Genomic DNA, 20,891 nt, shown 5'->3' with positions numbered 1-20,891 from the left:
TACAAAAATGTGTTTGCTTACTGAAAAGTTCATTTCACTGCTCTGAGTTTATTGATTCTGCCACACTTTAGGATAAGAAAATTCAGTTGGATAAGCTTTTATTTTTTTAATCAATTTAAGTAGGTCTAAACTGTATAATGTTTTTTTTTTTAAGGAAACGCCTGTTCACTCATTGCCCCTGAGTTTCAGTACTGTTACTTCAGCAAGCATCTGCTCACTCATCTGTTTTAAGGTCCCTTAAAAAGAAACAGTCCCCCTCATGCATTAGAAGGACAATATCAAGCAGTGATGGACACAGTAAAAATACCTTCTCTTCAGGGGGAAATAGAATGAACACAGCTCAGAAATACTGGTAATGTCAGTTTTCCATAGAATACACTTTGGTTGATAGATGCCTCATTTGAATAGGGTTATTTATTTATTACTAAGTTACTACGGTAACCATTCAAATGAACATTTTATTCTGAGGACTTGTATGAAATGTGGATGTTATAAAAGAACAACACACCCATTATGTGTATCCTTCACAGGACACAATGCATACTTCAACCTTGTGAGTCTTGCTCTGCAGTCGGACGTTATTATATATATTAATTACACTGTCTTTGGTCAAATTTTTTATGATCAACTTGCGAGTTTCTCAATTATGTGCAGTTTCTATATGGCCCATAGTATAGTCAACATTAGGAGCACAGCCTTCATCCTATTCTGTCACCTTTATTGGTGCCAATTTTCCATAGGATGCCAAAAAAGCAAAGTTCTTTGTTTATACCCAGGGTAAGTGGACTAAGCTCGAGATGCTTGTTTACAGCCACACCCTGCTCATAGAACATTTCATGGTTGGGGTTCAATGCCTTGCTCAAGGGCACTTCAGCGGTGGTAATTTTAACGTGCCGGTCCGGGGATTCGAACTGGCGACCTTCCGGTATCAAGACCGCTCCGCAAACCGTTCGGCCACCGCTGCCATTAATGTGTTCAGTAACTATAAACTAACAGCTAGGATCTGGATGCAATACGAAAACTCCCTCTGGAGGTATGTAGTTCACAACTTCTGTGTGCAGAAAATATAGTCATGTTGAACAATGACAGCAGTGAGTCGGTAAAGGTCTATACAATGAAGGGTAGTAGTAGCAAAAAAAAGCATAGTAGGCCTACTCCCATCGGTATACCCTCATACAGAACAAACACCTATTGAAGATTATTTTATGCTGACAATAATGTCAATGGACTTTGTCATCAACAATGCATGTCTCAAAAAGCTATACAAACACAAGACTGACATTATTGGCCACATATAGGCCACACCTTGTTTTATTAGGCTAAATATACATTACACTGGAATAGCCTAAAAATATAGGCTACATTTTAAAGTTTACCTCTAGCCTACAGCGTAAGTGCATCTCATAGACCTTTTGCCTATTTCTTTCCCCTTTTGGTGTGTGCGCAAACTTTAAATTGTCCTACACAACTATTAAAATGCCATTGACAATTAATGGACAATTTTGAGTATTTGTGTATGATCTTTGTTGTTTTATCAGCTGCTCTTTATTAAAAAAAAAAGGTGTACTGTTTACTACTGTAGAATACTGTTTAACCTTAACCTGGGGCTCTGGCACATTTTAGTGTTGTTAAGATGCACGTGGGTGCAGTAGGCACGTGCAAATGCAATCATGCGCAGCGCGTGCACATCTAGACGGGCAGCCTGACGGAAGTTGACAGGTTTCCACAGCAACACAAATGCACCACAATGACAAAAAGTTGAACAACGGTAACGGGTCGAAACTAATTATGTCTAATAAGAATTAACCAGCGGGCAAAGCTTTAACTTTTTCTGTTTGTAAACTGAAAAAAACAATGGTCCACGAGGACCTGCGGGTAGAATGGATCCGAAACAGAGTGTGCTCTGCTTTTTATCTGCCGGGTCCTGGTTGTTTCGACGAGCTGCTCATCCGAGGTGATGGAGAAGATGAGCAGAAAATAATAGGATTTTTAGATGACGTTACCGAAGAACAGTCGGCGTCGATCCTGCTGTTTTCCAGAGGTGTCAGAGAAGAACAGTTAGAAGTTAAAATTCCAATAGGTAAGTCTGAAAAAGTGAATTAAGAGAATGTCACCACTACAAACAGTGTTGGGTAGTATAAACAACGTAGCCTATTACTGTAATATTAGGCCTATAGTGTGTAAGGTATTACTCTGACAAAAGAGTAATATTAATTTATATACCATATTACTATGTAAAAAAATGCATATTATATAGCCATATGCACTTCAGTGAACATGAGAAACATTTTAGCAGAACCTGTGAGCCGATATGACAGGGCCAAGGGATCTGGTGTAAAGTATAGACTCCTGGGTTACTCTAATCTAATCAAGAGGGTACTGGGGGAATGAAAGCAAACCTCCCCATGAAATCAGCTGTCAGGAACCTGTCAGGAAAACCACATGGCTATACCTTGAACCTTCCCAGTGATACCAAAATAAGAAATACAGTGCTGGTCGTTGACAGTTGACTGTCAAATTCTGCAATTGGTCAAGAAGGTTTGAGGAGTGAGAGACAGCTTGAACTGCTTGGAGTGTTGCACAAGATCGGCTTATACTGTATATAATTGCCATGTCTGCTGTCCTGCCAGTTTGTTGACGATGCGTGTTGATCAAATTATGATAGGTTAATTTAAGTCATGCTTTATTTTGTGAGTGCACACATCCAAGCAGTGTTGACTAAACTATATATATATTTTTTTTTATCATCATTTATTTTGAGGATTTTCTTCTTTTTTACATAGACACAAAGACAACACAGACTTACAGTACAAGACAATACAAGACAGTTACTTAAACAAAAGTAATATACAATAATATATATAAGAACAACAATTAAAAACAGAAAATGAAAGAAAAAGGAAAAAATATATATAATAATAATTCCCAAGTGGTACAGGGTTGTGGAAGTGGAATGCATGTGTGCTAAACTAAACTATTTTATAACCACAGAAAGTACACCGAGCTCCTTCTCTAAACCTGATGACAGCCCCCAGCCACAAGCTAATGACGGTGACCACACCCCAGATTCAGAGGAAACCTATCAGCCACCATCCTATGTAAGATTGAACTCTAATTTTAAATCTTTATTTTTTAGCAACAATATTTTGTGTTTGTTTAATAGTTAAATATTATGGTGGGTATGTAGTTCACAGGCTGTTAAATCCAAAAGCCAGGGTATGTGTGATTGTTAAAGTGCATGTAAATAGCTGTTGGTCTGTTGGGCTTTACCACTTGAAATTATTTCATCGCAATGTATTGTTAAAGAATAGACTTTGTCCTTTTTCAACCTTATCTTCATTAATGTATTGATAATAATAAAATATATTCGTTTTAAATCTTCTTTAGACAGGTTTCTGTTCTGTCGTAGACAGAAATGGACCTGCCATCTTATAATGAGTATTAGTGAAGAGGCAACATCAATAATATGAAGATATGTTGAAAATTGGTGAAGTGGTCCTTTAATAGAATTAGAAGTACTGTTCTGGATGTTCTGAATGTCTTGTTTTACCGTTAAAGGACCACTTCACCACTTTTCAACTTCTCTTCCTATAATTGGTCCTAACTAATGTTCATGATAAAATACCAAAATTCTTTCCTACTCAGTCTGTGTCTCATAGGAAGCCTGTGGGCAGTTCAGAAACCCGTCCACCAGTGACATCATCGATGGTGAATCCAAGCTAATAGAAACGGCAGGCTTTCTTTTCCTGAAAAGTTGCAATGCAAAAGTAGAAGCCATCGTTCTCACGATAATACAAATCTAAATATATTTAAAAAACAAATCTTGTTTAAAAAAAATCTGCCTAATGATGATGTCCCTGGTGGACGGGTGTCCGAATTGCCCAAAGCCCTCCTATGAGACACAGACTGAGTAGGAAAAATATCGTGGTGTTTTATCATGAACATTAGTGAGGACCAATTATATGAAGAGATGTTGAAAAGTGGTGAAGTGGTCCTTTAACAGTATCGTTCTGTACATGTGTCAGTTGAATTTGCTTACATGGTGGATAGGAGCTATACAGTTTTCTTACCGTCTCGTTATTCATATCATCTAATTATTATTTTTGAGGGGCGCTAGCCTATATACAGGTTTAATGTTTGTTTTTAGTTCAATGTTTGTTTTAAAAACGCCATTGACAATGACGGGAAATTTACGCCATTTGTCCGCCTGTCCAAATCCATTTCTGGCCTGGCCAAAAGCCATACAATGAGAAAAAATCACACCGTGTGAACTGAGTGGTGCAAGGTCTTATATAGTCTGATCAGCTATGTCAGTGACGTCACACACTAACCATAGTAACCATGCTCACCTCTGCACGGACACGTAGGTATACAGGTACACAAACATACAGACAAAGCTGGTTGTTGGAGTGGTTTGCAACTTTGCACCACTCAAAAAGAGATGACAAAAACAAGACCTGAGAACTATTAGTGGACAGCTGATTGGCCGTTGTAGAATGTAAATGCATGCCTTTCAGCCTTTGTATCCTACTCATCTGGCAGGTATATCTCTTTGAAAACCTTTAAGGTGGCCTTAAGGTGGCCTTACACTAGCCGATTTTTTTCAATCTGAAATCTGATAGCACCACACACTACAGGATAATCGGAGCGGGGCAGAGCAAATATCAAACATTCTTGATGTTGATCGGGCCGATCCCGATCGCGCTTTGAGCGGCCCGATTGAGTCGGGCACCCCCCGAGCGTCAAAAATGCCCGATTATCGGCTAGTGTAAGGCCACCTTTAGTGCTACGATTGTGCGCGGGGAGACGACAATTAACACATCTTGCCTGCCCAAAATGTAATTCCTGGAAACGCCACTGTATTGTCCCTCATTACGTCATATTGTCTCTTTATTGTTAATGGCATTTAATGTTTGTGTTGGCACCGTTAGTTTTACATCACCATTACATAATCACCTAATAATCACCTAATCAACATGAGTTAGACTTTAATATATTAGCGCCCCTCACTTCACACGGGTGTGATTTCTTTAATTATATGTGCATTTGTTATTCGCCAGAATGAATGCAACGTGATCTTTTTTTATACATCCGAGTAACCGTGGACTAATAACCTACTGAACTGTGATTACTGTTGTTCTAGTAAGGGAGAGCATGCATAATAAGCTGTACTGTTTGTGTCTGTGTTTCCAGAGAACTGAGTATCAAATGGTTTATCACAATGAGCTGTATGTAGCGGTGAACAATATCCCAGAGGGATTTACGAAATCCAGTATCTTCTACTTTCTCAGAAACACAAATGGTGAGTGAGCCCTTATTAGTGTAGAGATGAAAATGAAGTTGCAGCATTTATCATGTATGTCATGTTTGAAATAACTAATCAAGTTATTTATTCTTCGTCTTCTGCCTAGAGCCAATTGTTGAACCTGTTGACATGAACGAGGCCAATAATCGGATGCTGAGGGTGATGGAGACCGGGATGCTGAATGGAAACCCCCTTGACTCGCTGATGGACATACTCAACCATGTATGTAGGAAACCCCTATAAACCCATACATATTTATTAATTGGACAAATACTCATCAAGAGTCATCATACATATTTTGGAGGGGTGCTAGCCCCTCCTATGTCCAGCTTTCTGTGTAAACACAAACATTGAATACAAAGGTGAGGATGCAAATTGTGATTGGCCAGAATGAGATGATGTATGATGACGTATGATGATTTTTTTTCCTTCTGCATGTACATTTGTTCTGTCTGTCTCTCAGGTATATATCCCCATGTTCTCCACCCATCAGTTGAGAATAACTGATGGAGGTTATCGGCTGGATTCGGGATCCTCTCAGGATGAGAATATGGCTAGTGGAGGAGAGATGGAGGGCAAGGAGGACAGGCCTGCACAGTCCAGAGGGGCACTCGCGATTCGTGATGAGTTGCTTAGTACCAATTACAGGTTCTTAAACTCCATCAACAGGACTCGGCAGCAGCTTGAGGGTGTGTTTGCCCAGTTTTCAGTCTGTCAGGAATTATGTCAGTTTATTTATGTTCATAAAACACATTTTAATAGTGCATATCTCCCTTGCAGGTGAGATTAAGCTACACATCCCTGAAGTGGATCTGCAGCCAGATGTGGACATGCTGCTGTCTGCCCAAGAACTGGTCATAGAGCTGGAGCTCTCTGTGATGAGCTGGCAGGCTCAGATTACTATTGTCATTGAGGAGCAGCAGAAGAAGAAGCCGCAGGTTAGAAAGTCCACTTGTAGACGTATAGATTTGGTATGAGTTGAGAATAATCCAACTGTTTTGTACCAATGACAAAATCAAGCCATTTGTAACATTGAAATCTCGTGTTTGTTTCAGAGTCCCGGGCCTTTGGCAGAGATAGAGTTTTGGCGGGAGCGTACTGCCGCCCTGAGTGCGATGAACGAGCAGCTCAAATTACCTGCGGTGACGAAAGTGTTGGAGGTGATGGCCAAAGCAGATGCTGTCATTGTCCAGAACCTGGAACTGGCCGTGGCTGAGCTCAACAAGTATTATGTGGAGTCGGTGGAGAATGTACGCTTCCTCAGCACACTGGAGAGACACCTTAAGGTAAGCAATCATCACTAACGCTTTCCAAAGATGGAACTGCTTATACTGTTGATGCAGTATTGTTGAATCTCAGGTGAGAATATAACTAATCTGTTCTAGAACATGGGTTCTTATAGCTATTTCTACCGCACGCAACAAAGTATTAGCCTGGTTTAACCCATTTTGGGACGGGAACCCCTTTTGGTGTTTTAAACATTATGTTATAATTTAGCTATTGGAAAATAGCAGATCTACAAGCTCATAGCGCGCCACCGAGTGGCGCGCTACGAGCTTGTAGGTCTGCTATTTTTGAAAAGTCGTGAAAATATTTATTTCAGAAAACTGGAGGATTTAGAAGAATTTCTTTAAATTTTGAGGTCAGGCCTAAATGGGTTAACCACTCGCCCTTGAAATAGCATTTAATCAAAATGCAAATGCATGAGATTTCCATGTGGGGGGAGGGAGGACGACGACCAGAAACCAGTGGTCCACTCGAGTGACCCCAGAATTGAACGTTCCCTGTTCTAGAACCTAGCAACAGGAGTTGACTTTGGTGTCATCTTGGACACCATTCCTCCGATGATGAATGGACTTCGCTTGGTGTGGATTCTCTCCAGCCACTACAATACGGATGAGCGCATGATTCCTCTCATGGAGCGTATTGCCTGGGAGCTGTCTGAGCGCGTGGCTCGTGTTGTCAATGTCCGTGTACTGTTTAAGTAAGTGGCTCACCTCTGAAATATTATACTGGAGCTTCAGGTATTAGGATGTAGTTTCATATCTTATTGCAATGCAATTTTGATCCAGCAGTCAATCGATTTGGTTCTGTACACAGAGATAAGAGGGAGGTGGCAAAAGCCAAGGTACAGGATGGTAAACAGGTGCTGGACCAGTGGAAAGCATGCTACTTTGAGATGCGTGCCAAGATTGAGACGACTGCCAGGGATCCCCGCTGGGAGTTTGACCGTAAGAGGCTGTTCGAGAAGACCGATTATATGGCTTCAATATGCCAGGATCTCTACAATGTCCTGCAGGTCAGTAGAAAGAACTCGCCTAACAACTACTGGACACTCCTCCTAAGGGGCAAGGCGTCTAGAAGACTGTGTGTGTGTGTGTGTGTGTGTGTGTGTGTGTGTGTGTGTGTGTGTGTGTGTGTGTGTGTGTGTGTGTGTGTGTGTGTGTGTGTGTGTGTGTGTGTGTGTGTGTGTGTGTGTGTGTGTGTGTGTGTGTGTGTGTGTGTGTGTGTGTGTGTGTGTGTGTCCAGACGATATGTGAATCGATACAGAGGCTGCCTGCTATATCGATTGTGTGGGCAATGCAGTTTTGACATAAAATGGTATAGGTGCAATGCACAATAAAGCCACAAAGTGGCTTTTTTTTGTTACGATCTCTGTGGGCCTGAAAATGTTTTATTGTATTTGTCCAATATTGAAAAGCTTTGCCTTTGCTACAGAATTAGAAAGAAGAGCTCTTGTAGTAAATACATAGTCATTATTTGGAATCAACATATAATATCGTATATATATCGTATCGTGGCCTCTGTATGGTGATATAGGTTGCAGGCAATACCCACTACTACTCCCCAGGACTCAAACTAGTGAAAATATATGATCTATTCTAAAAGTTCACAACGTGTCACATTGTGGTGCGTTTTGAGCTTGTAGATTGGCTATTTTCACAACTTGTTTTAATAATTTTTTTATGGAATGTCTTTGATACTACCGTATTTCAATTTATTCATGAAATTATTTCGAAAAATGTTTGAATTTGTTTTTGTAGGAAACAAAAAGTAATGGAACGTTAACTTGCGACTCGACCCACTGTTTGGGAAACACCGTCGTCGAGTGTGAGTGAGAGAGAGATGTTATGATGACAGGTTCACTGTAACCTTGTCCTTGCAGACTCTGGAGGAGTTCTATAATATCTTTGGTTCAGAGCTGAAAGCAGTAACAGGTGATCCGAAGCGCATCGATGACGTGCTGCGGCGGGTAGACAGCCTTGTTGTGCCCATTGAAGAGGTCAACTTTGACCTGTTCAGCATTTGTAAGATGAGCAGCTGGAAAATTATCATGTACGACTTCAAGAACAAGGTTAAGGTGAGCTCAAGCACATGTAGAAAGCATTTCAAAATGTCCCGCCTGCCCTCTTCATCTTCATCTATCTTTTTCTCATTCATTCCTTGGTTGAAACACTCTGTTTTAGGCTATCGAAGGAGAGGCCATTAACTTCATTGACCAGTCTTTCAAGACATTGCGATCTGCTACTGCTGCCTTTGACATGCTGCTGAGGTTCAAACACATCCGCTCCAGAGAAGCCATCAACAACCAACTGATGAAGAAATTTAATGACATCCTTGCTCAGTACCGCAAAGAGGTAGCTTATGTGTTAGGCCTGACGTTGAAATAAAAAAAATGTTCGCTCTGAAAGAATATATATTCAAAGATTTGTGCCGCATTTTTAAGATTTTTCAAAAATAGCAGACCTACAAGCTCGTAGATCTGCTATTTTTCAATAGCTAAAGTATAACATAATGCTTAGTTAAAACACCAAAAGGGGTTCCCGTCTAGAATGGGTTAAGTCACTACACAAATGCAATGTGTCAATAATAAATGAGTTTGACTTTTACGGGTGAAACGGAATATGATTTTGTCCTCATATTTTAGGTATATTGCGCTACTTTGCAATGTAAATGCTAGAAGCGTCTTCTTTCCATTGGATTGTAGGTAGACACCATGAATGAGATCTTTGAGGTGAACAAGGACAAACCTCCTCTGATTAAGAACCAACCTCCTGTGGCTGGGAGCATCTACTGGGAGCGTTCTCTCCTCCACCGCATCAAACACACCATGTCTCGCTTTCTGGAAGTGCCGGAGATGCTGGAGAGTGAGCAGGGGAAAGAGGTCAGAGCAGCTACTATACAACACAGTACAGTAGTACAGTAGATCAGTGGTTTTCAAAAGGCCACAGACCACCATTTGATGAGATTTAGCCTCTCAGACCCAAAACATAGAATATCGTGTTCACAATTCCATGATGTGGTACCATAGGAGAGATAACAGGCAAACGTTGATCAAAATAACAATTCTTCTACATTCTCTAGTTGTGTAGACTTCTTGTAAATTAACGTAAGTAATGCAGATGTTTGACAATGGCGTAAAATGAAACCAAATGGATTTTGTTTCATTTTACGCTTCAAGAGTTGAAGATCTATAAGAGTCCATTTGTTTACCAACTCTCCATCATTTAGCTGGGGACCACCTGGAACCGCCTCAAGGACCAGTGGTGGTCCATGGGCCACTGGTTGAGAACCACTGCAGTAACTCATCATCCAGTGAAACATTTGGGCAATAAAATCATGTTATGTATGTGAAGTGGCTGTAACTTTTCTTCTTCGTCAGGCTAAGGCCAAATATCTGGAAGTGGGGATGCGCATGAGGGACTACGAGGTGAAGAAGTACGAGCGCTGGCGAGAAGAGACTGAACAGAGCCTGCCCTTGCTGATGAAGAGACACCTTCTGGTCATGGAGACCGGTATGGGCATTGTCACTGGAAGCCAAGCTCAGACCGAGGTTGTCTCCACCTCTCCCACTTAATGACATACTGTCAATCACTGTCAGACAACATTTCACTCAAATACATGAACTACTATTTGTTGACTTCCAAAACTGACCTCTTCCCTCCTGTTTATTTTATCATTTGTCATTATCAAGATGGCACCCACGGCAGCTGAAGGTGAGTTGGAAAGAAATGTTCGATACGTTGTGAACTTTGCTGCAGAGCTCAAGGAGATCATTTCAGAGACAAAGTACATTGAGCTATTGGGCTACAATGTGCCCGAGTTGGCTGAAAAGGTTGCTCTGCAGGAGGACAAATTCCTCAGGTGATGATACACCACCCAAATAACACACAATATATTGTGTATAAATAGGTATTTGACAGGAACAATTTCACTTCATCTTGGATTGCATCCTGCTTTTAGATATGTGGATGGTTTGAAGAGGCTTGTAAGCCACTACCAGTCCCTAATGGACAACCTGAACGATGCAGAATTCTTCCTATTGGCTGAGCAGATCCAAGAGCTGCGGAAAGTAATGCGCATGGGATGCAAGCGACTGAACTGGAATGCCCTGGGTACAGTACACACACAATCACAGACTCCCAGTCATGAAGTGATATGAGTGCACTCAGTGACCAGGAAAGTCTTCTGTTAAACAAAGTGAAAAGCCGTTCTAACAATCTGTTTGTTTGATTGTAGGGATCCCTGAGTTTATAAACCAAGGAACCCAGGCTTCATGTAAATTTGAGTCGCTTGTGAATCAAATCCAGAAAAATGAAAGCGACATTGATTCCAAGTTGCAATCCATGGAGACGGCCAACTTATTCAAATTTCCAGTCTCAGATGAGTCAGATGACTTGCCAGGTAGGAAGTAAAAATGAATGTCACCAAATGGAAGAATATAGGAACATTTTGACCTTTCTTACATGCAATATTGTTGTCTCAAGGTGTGCAAGAGTTCTGTGATCTTATTGAGCGGCAGAGGGATAAGGATTTGACTTTGCTGAGTAGGAAGTACAAGGCTATCCCGCCTCTTCTCACCAAAATGGAGAGTTTGATCATGCAAACCAGCACTGGTAAAGCCAAGAGCATGGCCCAGTATTACACTTACTGGGAGCGGAAGGTGTTCGACTCCCTCACAAAGATGGTGCTAAGGTATTTGGGATCACCTGTCAACATGTACATTTTACATACGTTTTCACTGTTTATTGTTTTCCTCTTTTTTTGTACTCGTGTTTGTTTTTGTTTGCTTGTTTTTATGTATGGAGACTACTGATGTAAATTAGCATTCTTGCTAAATCCGGTATATTTACATCATTACATCATGTACTGTATGTGTTGTAACTTGTTCATTAATATGCACTGTCCCATCCAAATTAAAATACTTTTTATAGTGGTATTTTGGGATAACCTATCAACATGTACAACATTTTAACGCACCAGTGCAAATAATCAGTGATATTTTCATTTGAATGTTTGTCTATTTCATGTTGTTTAGGAACATCCAAGCTTTTAACACGGCGTTGATGGGGAACATTCCTCTATTCCAAATTGACGCCATACTGTCTGCACCTGAGATTGTGTTGCACCCCAAGAGCATTGAAGTCTACAGACTGATCATGCATTGTGTCAGAGAGTGTGTAGAAAGCCCCAAGGTGTGAATTACTTCCCTCTCCTGCATAATTTTCTGTATTTTTAAGGGGCAGTAGCCCCTCCTATGTCCAGCTTTTGGTGTGTGTAACCCAAGTTTTGTTCTAACACAAACATTAAATGCCGGAATGAGATGATGTACGATGATTAGACAATTTACAATTTGGGCATTTAGTAGACTCTCTTAATCCAGACCGATTTACATTAAGCATGAACAAAAAGCATGGCAATACATCACATACATTAAAAGTAGTTATCATGAAACATGCGTAAGCTAAGCACATAACAGTGGAGTATCTATATAATGAAACTATACATTTAAACTATACATACGATACTATACTATACATATATACTATAAAGTGCTATGACTACATAAAATGCAATTCTAGTGCTGTCTACGTGCAGTAACATGCTATACGTCTGTATAAAATGCTATCTAAGTATACATTAGAGCGCCCCTCACTTCACACAGGTGTGATTTTTGTATGTAATATTTCAACAATTGAAATCCTTGTCCCCTTCTTGCCTCAGTGGTTTGTGCGCTGGATGCGTGGGACCTGCATCGAGTGCCCTCCACAACGCGTTGAGGGAGAAGATGAGTTGGTGACGATCAGCTTCTACACTGACATGTGCCAGCTTCCCCAAATCAACGAGCAAGCCTTGGCCGTGTCCCAGAACGCCCAGCGGCTCCTCGCCTCCATCGGGAACTACCTCAATCGCTGGAAACGTTATCGGCCCCTTTGGAAGCTCGACAAGGCCATTGTCGTGGGAAAATTTGCAGCCAAGAAGCCGTCGTATGTCATGTACGACGACAAGCTGCAGTTCTACGCCCGAGTCAGCCAGGAGGTGGCGGCACAGCCACTGGTCAAGGACGAGCACATCATCCGCCTGAAGCTGCATCCTCTGGCCCAAACTGTGCAGGAGAATGCCCAGGCCTGGATCAGTTCACTGGGCAGGTTGCTCAATGAGTCTGCCAGGGAGGACCTCTTCAATGTCAGAGATGAACTAATGGTACTTAGGGATCGACCGATATGGGTTTTTCATGGTCGATAGCCGATATTAAAAGACGATTAAAAATAATTAATTAATTAAAATGATAATTTTCTTAATTGTCAACATTTACAGTAACACAAAACGGCGTTCTTTAAATGCATTTAAGAATATTAGAATATATATTATAAGTGCAGGGAGCTCCTATTTAACAGCATTTTCTTTGCACTGTAAAAATCAAGCTGGTCTGTTCAATTCAGCAACACCAGGTTGTAAAGCACAAATGTCCCACCCTGGCACCAATAACAGTATAGTATATATATATAGTCGACTCCTCCCATTCAACTGCACTAGAGGCAGAGAGGAGCACATATGCCCGATAATCGGCCGACCCCTAACGATACATTTTAACAGTGATACGATACACATCATGATACATGGTTGACGATACGACACATGGGCGATATTGGTTCATTCATGGCGATACGATACGATTCAGTTATTTCAAATTGACGCAGCAACTATTTAACAAAGAAATTAAATATGTGTGAAACATGTGGATAGTCCAGGTTTTTACCGTAAACATTTATTGTTATGGATAAAATACGTATTCTTATTCTCTGGCAAATACATGGACATTGTATTTGAACACATATGGCCAAACCCGCACCTTGACATGAACACAGTGAATACACACATTTATCGATGGACCAAGTTGCTATAAGCAATGAAAAAGTAATTAACCCCCTCTTTCTTTTTTTCTTCTTAAAATTGCTAAATACAATGCACAATGACGTAATGATACAATCGATTATTTGCATTGCAAACGATACGATATGTTGCTGTGAGTGTTTACACATACATGGATATACTTCGATTGTCGAAATTAAAATCGATATTGTAAAACCATACAGTACAGCACCTGATTATCAACAACTAAACTGTATGGTATTTGAGTTTTTGTTGAAGCCTACTGTAGATTTTGTTTCATGTGAGCCTATTCTACCCTTATTTGTGTTTTTTTGTAAACAGCATCTTTCTGAGAATCTAAAGCGGAGCCCGGACACACTTGAGGACTTGAAGTTTGTCCTAGGCACTATCTCAGACATCAGGGACATGTCTCTGGCTGTGGAGTTGAGGTTCACTGATGTCCAGGAGCGTTACAGGACCCTAGCCATGTACAAATTGGAGGTAATGCCATATCGGTAGCAGTTTCTGTAAGAATCTGACCATTCTCCATAGAAAAGCAAGTTAATACTGTTTTGTGTGGAAATATCTTAATATTTTGCATTGTTTGTGTATAGGCCAAAGAGGAAGAACTGGAACTGGTGGCAACCATTGGCAAGTTGTGGGATGACCTGTTTTCAGAGTCCAGACAAGTAGATAGACGTCTGGGGCAGGTCAAGAAAACCTTCACAGAGGTGAGAAAGCTTAACCTGTCACCCTGAAGAACTGCAGAAAAGTAACTAGAAAAGCATCAGGTCATAAAAGTCCTGGAGGTTCCTATTACTTCAAAGCTCAACAGTAATACTATTTTAGTAACCTCACGTCACCAGACTTTCCACCTCGGAGGAAAGCCTGGTATTTGTTCTAAAACTAGAGATGTGGTCCGGTTTAGAAAAAATATAAAATAAAAAACGGTGGTTCCGGTAGTTGGTTCCGGTTGTTGGTCGCATTGTTTTTGTTCCCCACATAATGCAAATCTATTAGTTTAGTCTTGTTAGTTGCGCTACGAGTTAGAATAGAAAATGGACATACCACACGATTATTATACAAAAAAAAAAAGATTATACCAAACTAAACAAGGTTTTAAACTACGGGAATTATTTTGGTGATGCATGTGCCCACTGCCCGTGGTTCCGGTCACTGATTCCAGTCACGTGATGATGGATTATTTCCGCTCCGACCGGATCAGAAACCTGGAAATCGTATTGAACCCAGGCTACTATTTTTGTAAGGTGTAATGTGCGGTGAGTTCCTTAACCCATTTTGGGCGGGAACCCCTTTTGGTGTTAGCATTATGTTATGCTTTAGCTATTGAAAAATAGCAGATCTACAAGCTCATAGCGCGCCACCGAGTGGCGCGCTACGAGCTTGTAGGTCTGCTATTTTTGAAAAATCGAAGAACGACTGACATAGAAACATAGCTTTTTCAGAAAACTGTCATTGTAATTTAAAGGAATTGAGCACTATAACAATATGCTGCCACGTCTACTGTACATCTCCCTGTAAGATCATATTCAGGACATCTCTGAAAAACATCCGCTGCCATAATGTCCACACACAGATAACTAAGGAACAGATCGAGGAGTTCAAACAGGAGCTGTACATCTTCACAGAAAGCTTCAACATGCACGGACCTGGAGCTGTTGGAGACGATTTAGAGAAAGGTACTGCACGACCGAAATATATGTCACTGTACTGTTAAGTCTCACTTTTGAACAGTGGTGGAAAAAGTACTCACATTTTGTACTTAAGTAATACTCAGTGTAAAAATACTCTGTTACAAGTAAAAGTCTGGAATTCGAAATGTATACTTGAGTAAAAGTCAAAATAGCAGATCGGCTATTTTCGAATGGCCAAAATAGAGCTGAAGTGGTTACTGTATGTTTTGTAATAATCCACATTTACAAAGTAACTAGTAACTAAAGCTGTCAAATACATGTAGTGGAGCAAAAGTACTATATTTTCCTGAGTTGTAGTGGAGTAGAAGTAAAAGTATTGGAAATTGGAAATACCCAAGTAAAGTACAAATGTACTTAGTTACTTTACGCCAATATTGTTTTTGAAATAGGAGATTATGTTTATGCTTCTTATTTTCTTTTTGTAGGTGCGCTGGTCATGGATACATATGAGCCTGAGCTTGTTAAAATGGAGTCTTTACGGCAAGAGCTGGCCAACGCCGAGAAGCTGTTTGACCTGTCCATCACCATGTACCCAGAGCTTCTCAAAGTACAGCATGAAATGAAGGGCCTGCGGCTGATTTATGAGATCCACAATGCTCAGAAGGTCAGAGTTGGTTGACTGTCTCATGAAGGTTAATAATGGCTGTTTGCGTGCGTGCGTGCGTGTGTGGGTGCGTGCGTGCGTGCGTGCGTGCGTGTGCGTGCGTGCGTGCGTGTGCGTTCGTGCATTTTATTTTTGAGGCTCTGTCTGTTGCTCAGGCTGCCAAGGCGGAGTGGTCTCAGACACTGTGGGTGAACCTAAACATTGAGCTGCTGCAAGAAGGCGTCGAGACTTTCATCAGAAACCTGAGGAAGGTGCCGAAAGATGTCCGAGCGCTGCCAGGCGCCTTCTTCCTAGAGGGACACATGAAAGAGTTCAAAGAGTCCCTCCCTCTGCTGCTGGACTTGAAGAACGAAGCCCTCAGAGACAGGTATACTGTAGAACAGTGGTTCCCAAACCTTTTAGCTCAACTCCCAAAAAAGAAATGAGCCTGCGAGCCAAACTAGTGAAAATAGTAGATCTACAAGCTCACAACGCGTCGCTTCATGTCACGTTATGAGCTTGTAGAACCACTATTTTCACTACTTTTTAAATTTGTTTTCTAATTTATGGAATTTCTTTGATTTTTATTTCATTTCTTCATGAAATTACTGGAAAAAAAAAAAATTTGTTTTGAAATCATGAATCATTTTGCTTTTTTTTTGGGGGGGGGGGGGGGTGTTTTTTGAAAATGTTTTTAAATTATAATAATAATTAAAAACAAACTGTGGGAAACAAAAAAGTAAGCGACCCACAAATGGGTCCCGAATCAGTGTTTCGGAAGAAGTGCTCTAGAACCAATAAGCCCTCAAAACAGCAAATGGAACACTAAAAGGCATTATGATAGGATGTGTCACATATGGGGTATCTGCTCTGAAATGTGTGGTGTGGTGTAATTTATTTCGTCACAGACACTGGAGCGAACTGATGCAGAGGACCAGCACTAGCTTTGAGATAAACCCCGACACCTTCACTCTGGACAATATGTTTGCTATGGAGCTACACAAGCATGCCACCATCATAGGTGACATTGTCACGTCCGCTGTCAAAGAGCTCAGTATTGAGAAGGTGAATACTGGTTTTGTTATTATGTCTTCTTCCAACTTTATGCAATGTTGTATCCAAGCATGACTGAAGCAATAAATACATGCTTGTGGCAAAATGCTGCTCAGAAAGTGAATGTACACTGTGTGCGTGTGCGTGTGCGTGCGCAGGGAGTAAAGGAAGTGGTGGAGACCTGGGAAAAGATGAAGTTCAACGTGCAGCGCTACTTTAAAGGCTCCCAGGAGCGAGGCTCCATCCTGGGGGCCGTGGATGACATCCTGCAGGGCCTGGACGACAACGCCATGAGCCTCCAGAGCATGGCGGGCAGCCGCTTCATAGGGCCCTTCCTGGACACCGTCCAGCAGTGGGAGAAAAGCCTGTCCCTCATCAGTGAGGTCATAGAGGTCAGTCATGGCTGGAACATTTATTACGCATCTAACTCTTACCTTTTTTACATTTTATATATTTATTTATTAATATATTTATTTATTATTAGACGTTTACTTAACAGGGACAATAAAAAAAAGTTATTACACCGCATTGTGTGTATATATAATGGGGTTTATAGCCGCGGCTAATTTGCGACAGGAGTCCCTTGTTAGGCCTTTCTATATATCCAATAAAAGCAATTCATTTACAAAAAGGACATGCAAGAAGCTCTAATCGCAAGTACAAAAACAATAACATTCCCAAATTACGGTTAAACACCTTTTCATTACATATTTTAAGATCAGTTTGTCTTTTTATTTCAGTTGGTAGGGCATTCGGCAACCTTTTAGAGGCATCCGAGAGATTTCGGTGTGGAAATGATCTAGCAGTGTGTAGCCTACCCACAACTTTATCAAGTAACTTAAATTGTGAAGCTGTCAAATTCATCTCTTTTGAAGGGAGACCCGAGATGAAAGCTCCCGGATCCTTCTTTATTTTAACCTTAAAAATATTGCTTAGCTCACGTACCACATTACTCTTATCAATATCTACTCTTTTCTATTTATTTCCTCACAGGTGTGGATGCTGGTGCAGCGTAAATGGATGTACCTGGAAAGCATCTTCATCGGTGGTGATATCCGTTCTCAGTTACCGGGTGAAGCCGAGAAGTTTGACGACATTGACAGATTGTTTAAAAAAGTGAGCGCAGCCCACGTTATCTTCACACGATGAGGGCAAAACAACTGCATCGAGACAACGTCGCGGCATGCAGGCGCACAATCTATAATGTCCTTTTTTTGTCTTTCCTGTTGTAGCTAATGAATGACACGGTGAAGGATCCGGGCATTAAGCGCTGTTGCCTGGTTCCCAACCGGCTGACAGACCTGCAGGGCCTGAGTGACGGTCTGGAGAGGTGCCAGAAGAGCCTCAACGACTACCTGGATTCAAAACGCAACGCCTTCCCTCGCTTCTTCTTCATCTCTGACGACGAGCTGCTCAGCATCCTGGGTAGCAGTGACCCTGCCTGTGTCCAGGAGCACATGATTAAGGTATCAGGCCAACTGTTCAGAAAGACACATGCAATTCATTATCCTTCCCAGAAGGAACTAGAGGTGCTCTGATCGATCGGCCACCGATCAGTGATCGGCCGATATTCACTCCAAATGACTCGATCAGTGATCTGGAGAAACCGATCTTTTTTTTGTTTTTACCATTTAAGTGGTATAAAAGTCAATCAGATATACTGTATAGTATAATATCGTTTTGCATATTTGTGACAGGCCTAAACATTCTCCCCTTCTTCCCCCACACACACAGGAACAGTTTTGACGTGGGTTTCGACATAATCATTTTGGAAATATTAAAACTTTCCCCTTAAGCCCAAGATCGGTATCGTTATTGGCCGATCGTGAGAAAAACAATCAGGTTCGGTCCCAAAAAACCTGATTGGAGCACCTCTAGAAGGAACGGACATGAAATGCAAATTGCGAATTTGCAAACGTCTTATTCCTCACTCACAGATGTACGACAACATTGCGTCTCTGAGGTTTGACGTTGGGAGCAGTGGAGAGACTGTGGCTGGCGCCCTTGTGTCTGCAGAAGGCGAGGTGATGGACTTTAAAAAGCCTGTTCCAGTTGAGGGCAGAGTGGAGGAATGGATGACTGGAGTGTTATTGGAGATGAGGAGGACCAATCGACTCATCACCAAGGAAGCTATCTTCTACTACTGCGACAAAAGGAGCAGGTGTGTGTGTGTGTGTGTGTGTGTGTGTGTGTGTGTGTGTGTGTGTGTGTGTGTGTGTGTGTGTGTGTGTGTGTGTGTGTGTGTGTGTGTGTGTGTGTGTGTGTGTGTGTGTGTGTGTGTGTGTGTGTGTGTGTGTGTGCGTGTCCAGACGATATGTGAATCGATACAGAGTACAGAGGCTGCCTGCTATATCGATTGTGTGGGCAATGCAGTTTTGACATAAAATGGTATAGGTGCAATGCACAATAAAGCCACAAAGTGTCTTTTTTTTGTTAAGATCTCTGTGGGCCTGAAAATGTTTTATTGTATTTGTCCAATATTTAAAGGCTTTGCCTTTGCTACAGAATTAGAAAGAAGAGCTCTTGTAGTAAATACATAGTCATTATTTTGAATCAACATATAATATCGTATATATATCGTATCGTGGCCTCTGTATCGTGATACATATCTATCATGAGGTTGCAGACCAAACCCACTACTACTCCCCAGGACTCAAACTAGTGAAAATATATGATCTATTCTAAAAGTTCACAACGTGTCACATTGTGGTACGTTTTGAGCTTGTAGATTGGCTATTTTCACAACTTGTTTTAATTATTTTTTTATGGAATGTCTTTGATACTACCGTATTTCAATTTATTCATGAAATTATTTCGAAAAATGTTTGAATTTGTTTTTGTAGGAAAAAAGCAAAAAGTAATGGAACGTTAACTTGCGACTCGACCCACTGTTTGGGAAACACCGTCGTACAAGGTTGTAATAATCCTCCCGGCGGGGGCGTGTCTCTCAGGGTTGACTGGATGACACAGTACCAGGGCATGGTGGTGCTGGCCGGGAGCCAGGTGTGGTGGACCTGGGAGGTGGAGGATGTCTTCGACAAGCTGAAGAAGGGAGACAAGCAGGTCCTGAAGAACTACGCCACAAAAATGCACCGGCAGATCGACGAGCTGGTGACACGCATCGTGCTGCCCATGACGAAGAACGACAGGCGGAAGATCAACACCGCCCTCATCATTGACGTCCACGCCCGAGACATCGTGGACAGCTTTGACAGGTGAGCATCATCGTCAAGCTCACTTACTCCATTGTTCTGTTTGCAACTTCAATTGTCCTTGGATCACGACGGAACTCCCTGCATAATATGTACGTAGACCGTGGCCATTTGTTCAAGACTAGATTTTCTGTCATGGTGTCTTCTTCACAACACACGTTTGCTGCTATATCAACCAGTAGGCAACCTGGCCTGGCAGAGGCTAAGACGTACAGGTCAGGTCATTGGAGGTTTTATACCCTCCAAAGAGCATGATAATGGTGTATCGCATCATGCAACAGCACATACCAGCCATCCCTGAACAACACAGGCCTTTCCCCCCTCTTCCAGGAGAAGGCCTCTGGATTGAATTTCCACAGATCATTGAAGGTCTGGCCACTGTCACGGCCAGCAAATATAATACAGTCTCTCCATCATCAAAGTTGGTATGACTATGATGACTAACTGACTATGGTGGTTATACTTTGGTACTGTGAAAGAAAAAGGGCGTACCAATTTCAGTTGCAACTCAGGTCTTTTTGTTTTTACTAATAATAGAGGGTTTATGTGGTTAATGGTAAAATGGACTATGTTTATGAAACTGTGAGTAGATACTTTTGTAGTCTAAACCAGTGATTCGGGGACCACCAGTGGTCCTTGAGGGGGTTCCAGGTGGTCCCCAGTTAAATGATGGACAGTTGGTAACCAAATGGACCCTTATAGATCTTTAACTCTTGAGAGCGTAAAATGAAACCAAATGGGTAAGGGTCCATTTGTTTTTTAGTCAGGTTTTTGGCCAGGTCTTTAGTCGCTTTAGTTGCATTACTTAATTTACAAGAAGTCTACACATTTAGAGAGAATGTAGAAGTTTTTCTTAAACCAAATGGACC

The 20,891-nt window shown here is 41.4% G+C and overlaps 1 protein-coding gene across 1 annotated transcript in view; it reads left to right on the top strand.

Moving 5' to 3' along the window:
- Positions 1-1,854: 1,854 nt before the first annotated feature.
- dnah10 (dynein axonemal heavy chain 10) overlaps positions 1,855-20,891 on the top strand; it is a gene marked incomplete at both ends in the record, with an annotated part of 54,496 nt that continues 35,459 nt past the window's right edge. Inside the window, 30 exons of the mRNA XM_079513866.1 lie at positions 1,855-2,080; positions 2,992-3,098; positions 5,194-5,302; positions 5,412-5,527; positions 5,799-5,994; positions 6,086-6,243; positions 6,361-6,591; positions 7,099-7,289; positions 7,406-7,604; positions 8,472-8,666; positions 8,773-8,943; positions 9,294-9,470; positions 9,969-10,139; positions 10,281-10,450; positions 10,550-10,701; positions 10,826-10,990; positions 11,074-11,281; positions 11,625-11,781; positions 12,311-12,790; positions 13,802-13,960; positions 14,074-14,190; positions 15,057-15,159; positions 15,600-15,778; positions 15,934-16,145; positions 16,666-16,822; positions 16,969-17,202; positions 17,804-17,926; positions 18,043-18,276; positions 18,748-18,971; positions 19,762-20,025. Coding sequence (XP_079369992.1) covers positions 1,855-2,080; positions 2,992-3,098; positions 5,194-5,302; positions 5,412-5,527; positions 5,799-5,994; positions 6,086-6,243; positions 6,361-6,591; positions 7,099-7,289; positions 7,406-7,604; positions 8,472-8,666; positions 8,773-8,943; positions 9,294-9,470; positions 9,969-10,139; positions 10,281-10,450; positions 10,550-10,701; positions 10,826-10,990; positions 11,074-11,281; positions 11,625-11,781; positions 12,311-12,790; positions 13,802-13,960; positions 14,074-14,190; positions 15,057-15,159; positions 15,600-15,778; positions 15,934-16,145; positions 16,666-16,822; positions 16,969-17,202; positions 17,804-17,926; positions 18,043-18,276; positions 18,748-18,971; positions 19,762-20,025 — 5,585 coding nt within the window. The remainder of the gene's footprint in view (positions 2,081-2,991; positions 3,099-5,193; positions 5,303-5,411; positions 5,528-5,798; positions 5,995-6,085; positions 6,244-6,360; positions 6,592-7,098; positions 7,290-7,405; positions 7,605-8,471; positions 8,667-8,772; positions 8,944-9,293; positions 9,471-9,968; positions 10,140-10,280; positions 10,451-10,549; positions 10,702-10,825; positions 10,991-11,073; positions 11,282-11,624; positions 11,782-12,310; positions 12,791-13,801; positions 13,961-14,073; positions 14,191-15,056; positions 15,160-15,599; positions 15,779-15,933; positions 16,146-16,665; positions 16,823-16,968; positions 17,203-17,803; positions 17,927-18,042; positions 18,277-18,747; positions 18,972-19,761; positions 20,026-20,891) is intronic.

Source organism: Electrona antarctica, assembly GCF_951216825.1.
Source record: "Electrona antarctica genome assembly, chromosome: 11".
Lineage (NCBI taxonomy): Eukaryota > Metazoa > Chordata > Actinopteri > Myctophiformes > Myctophidae > Electrona > Electrona antarctica.
This window is presented reverse-complemented; position numbering and strand designations above follow the sequence as displayed.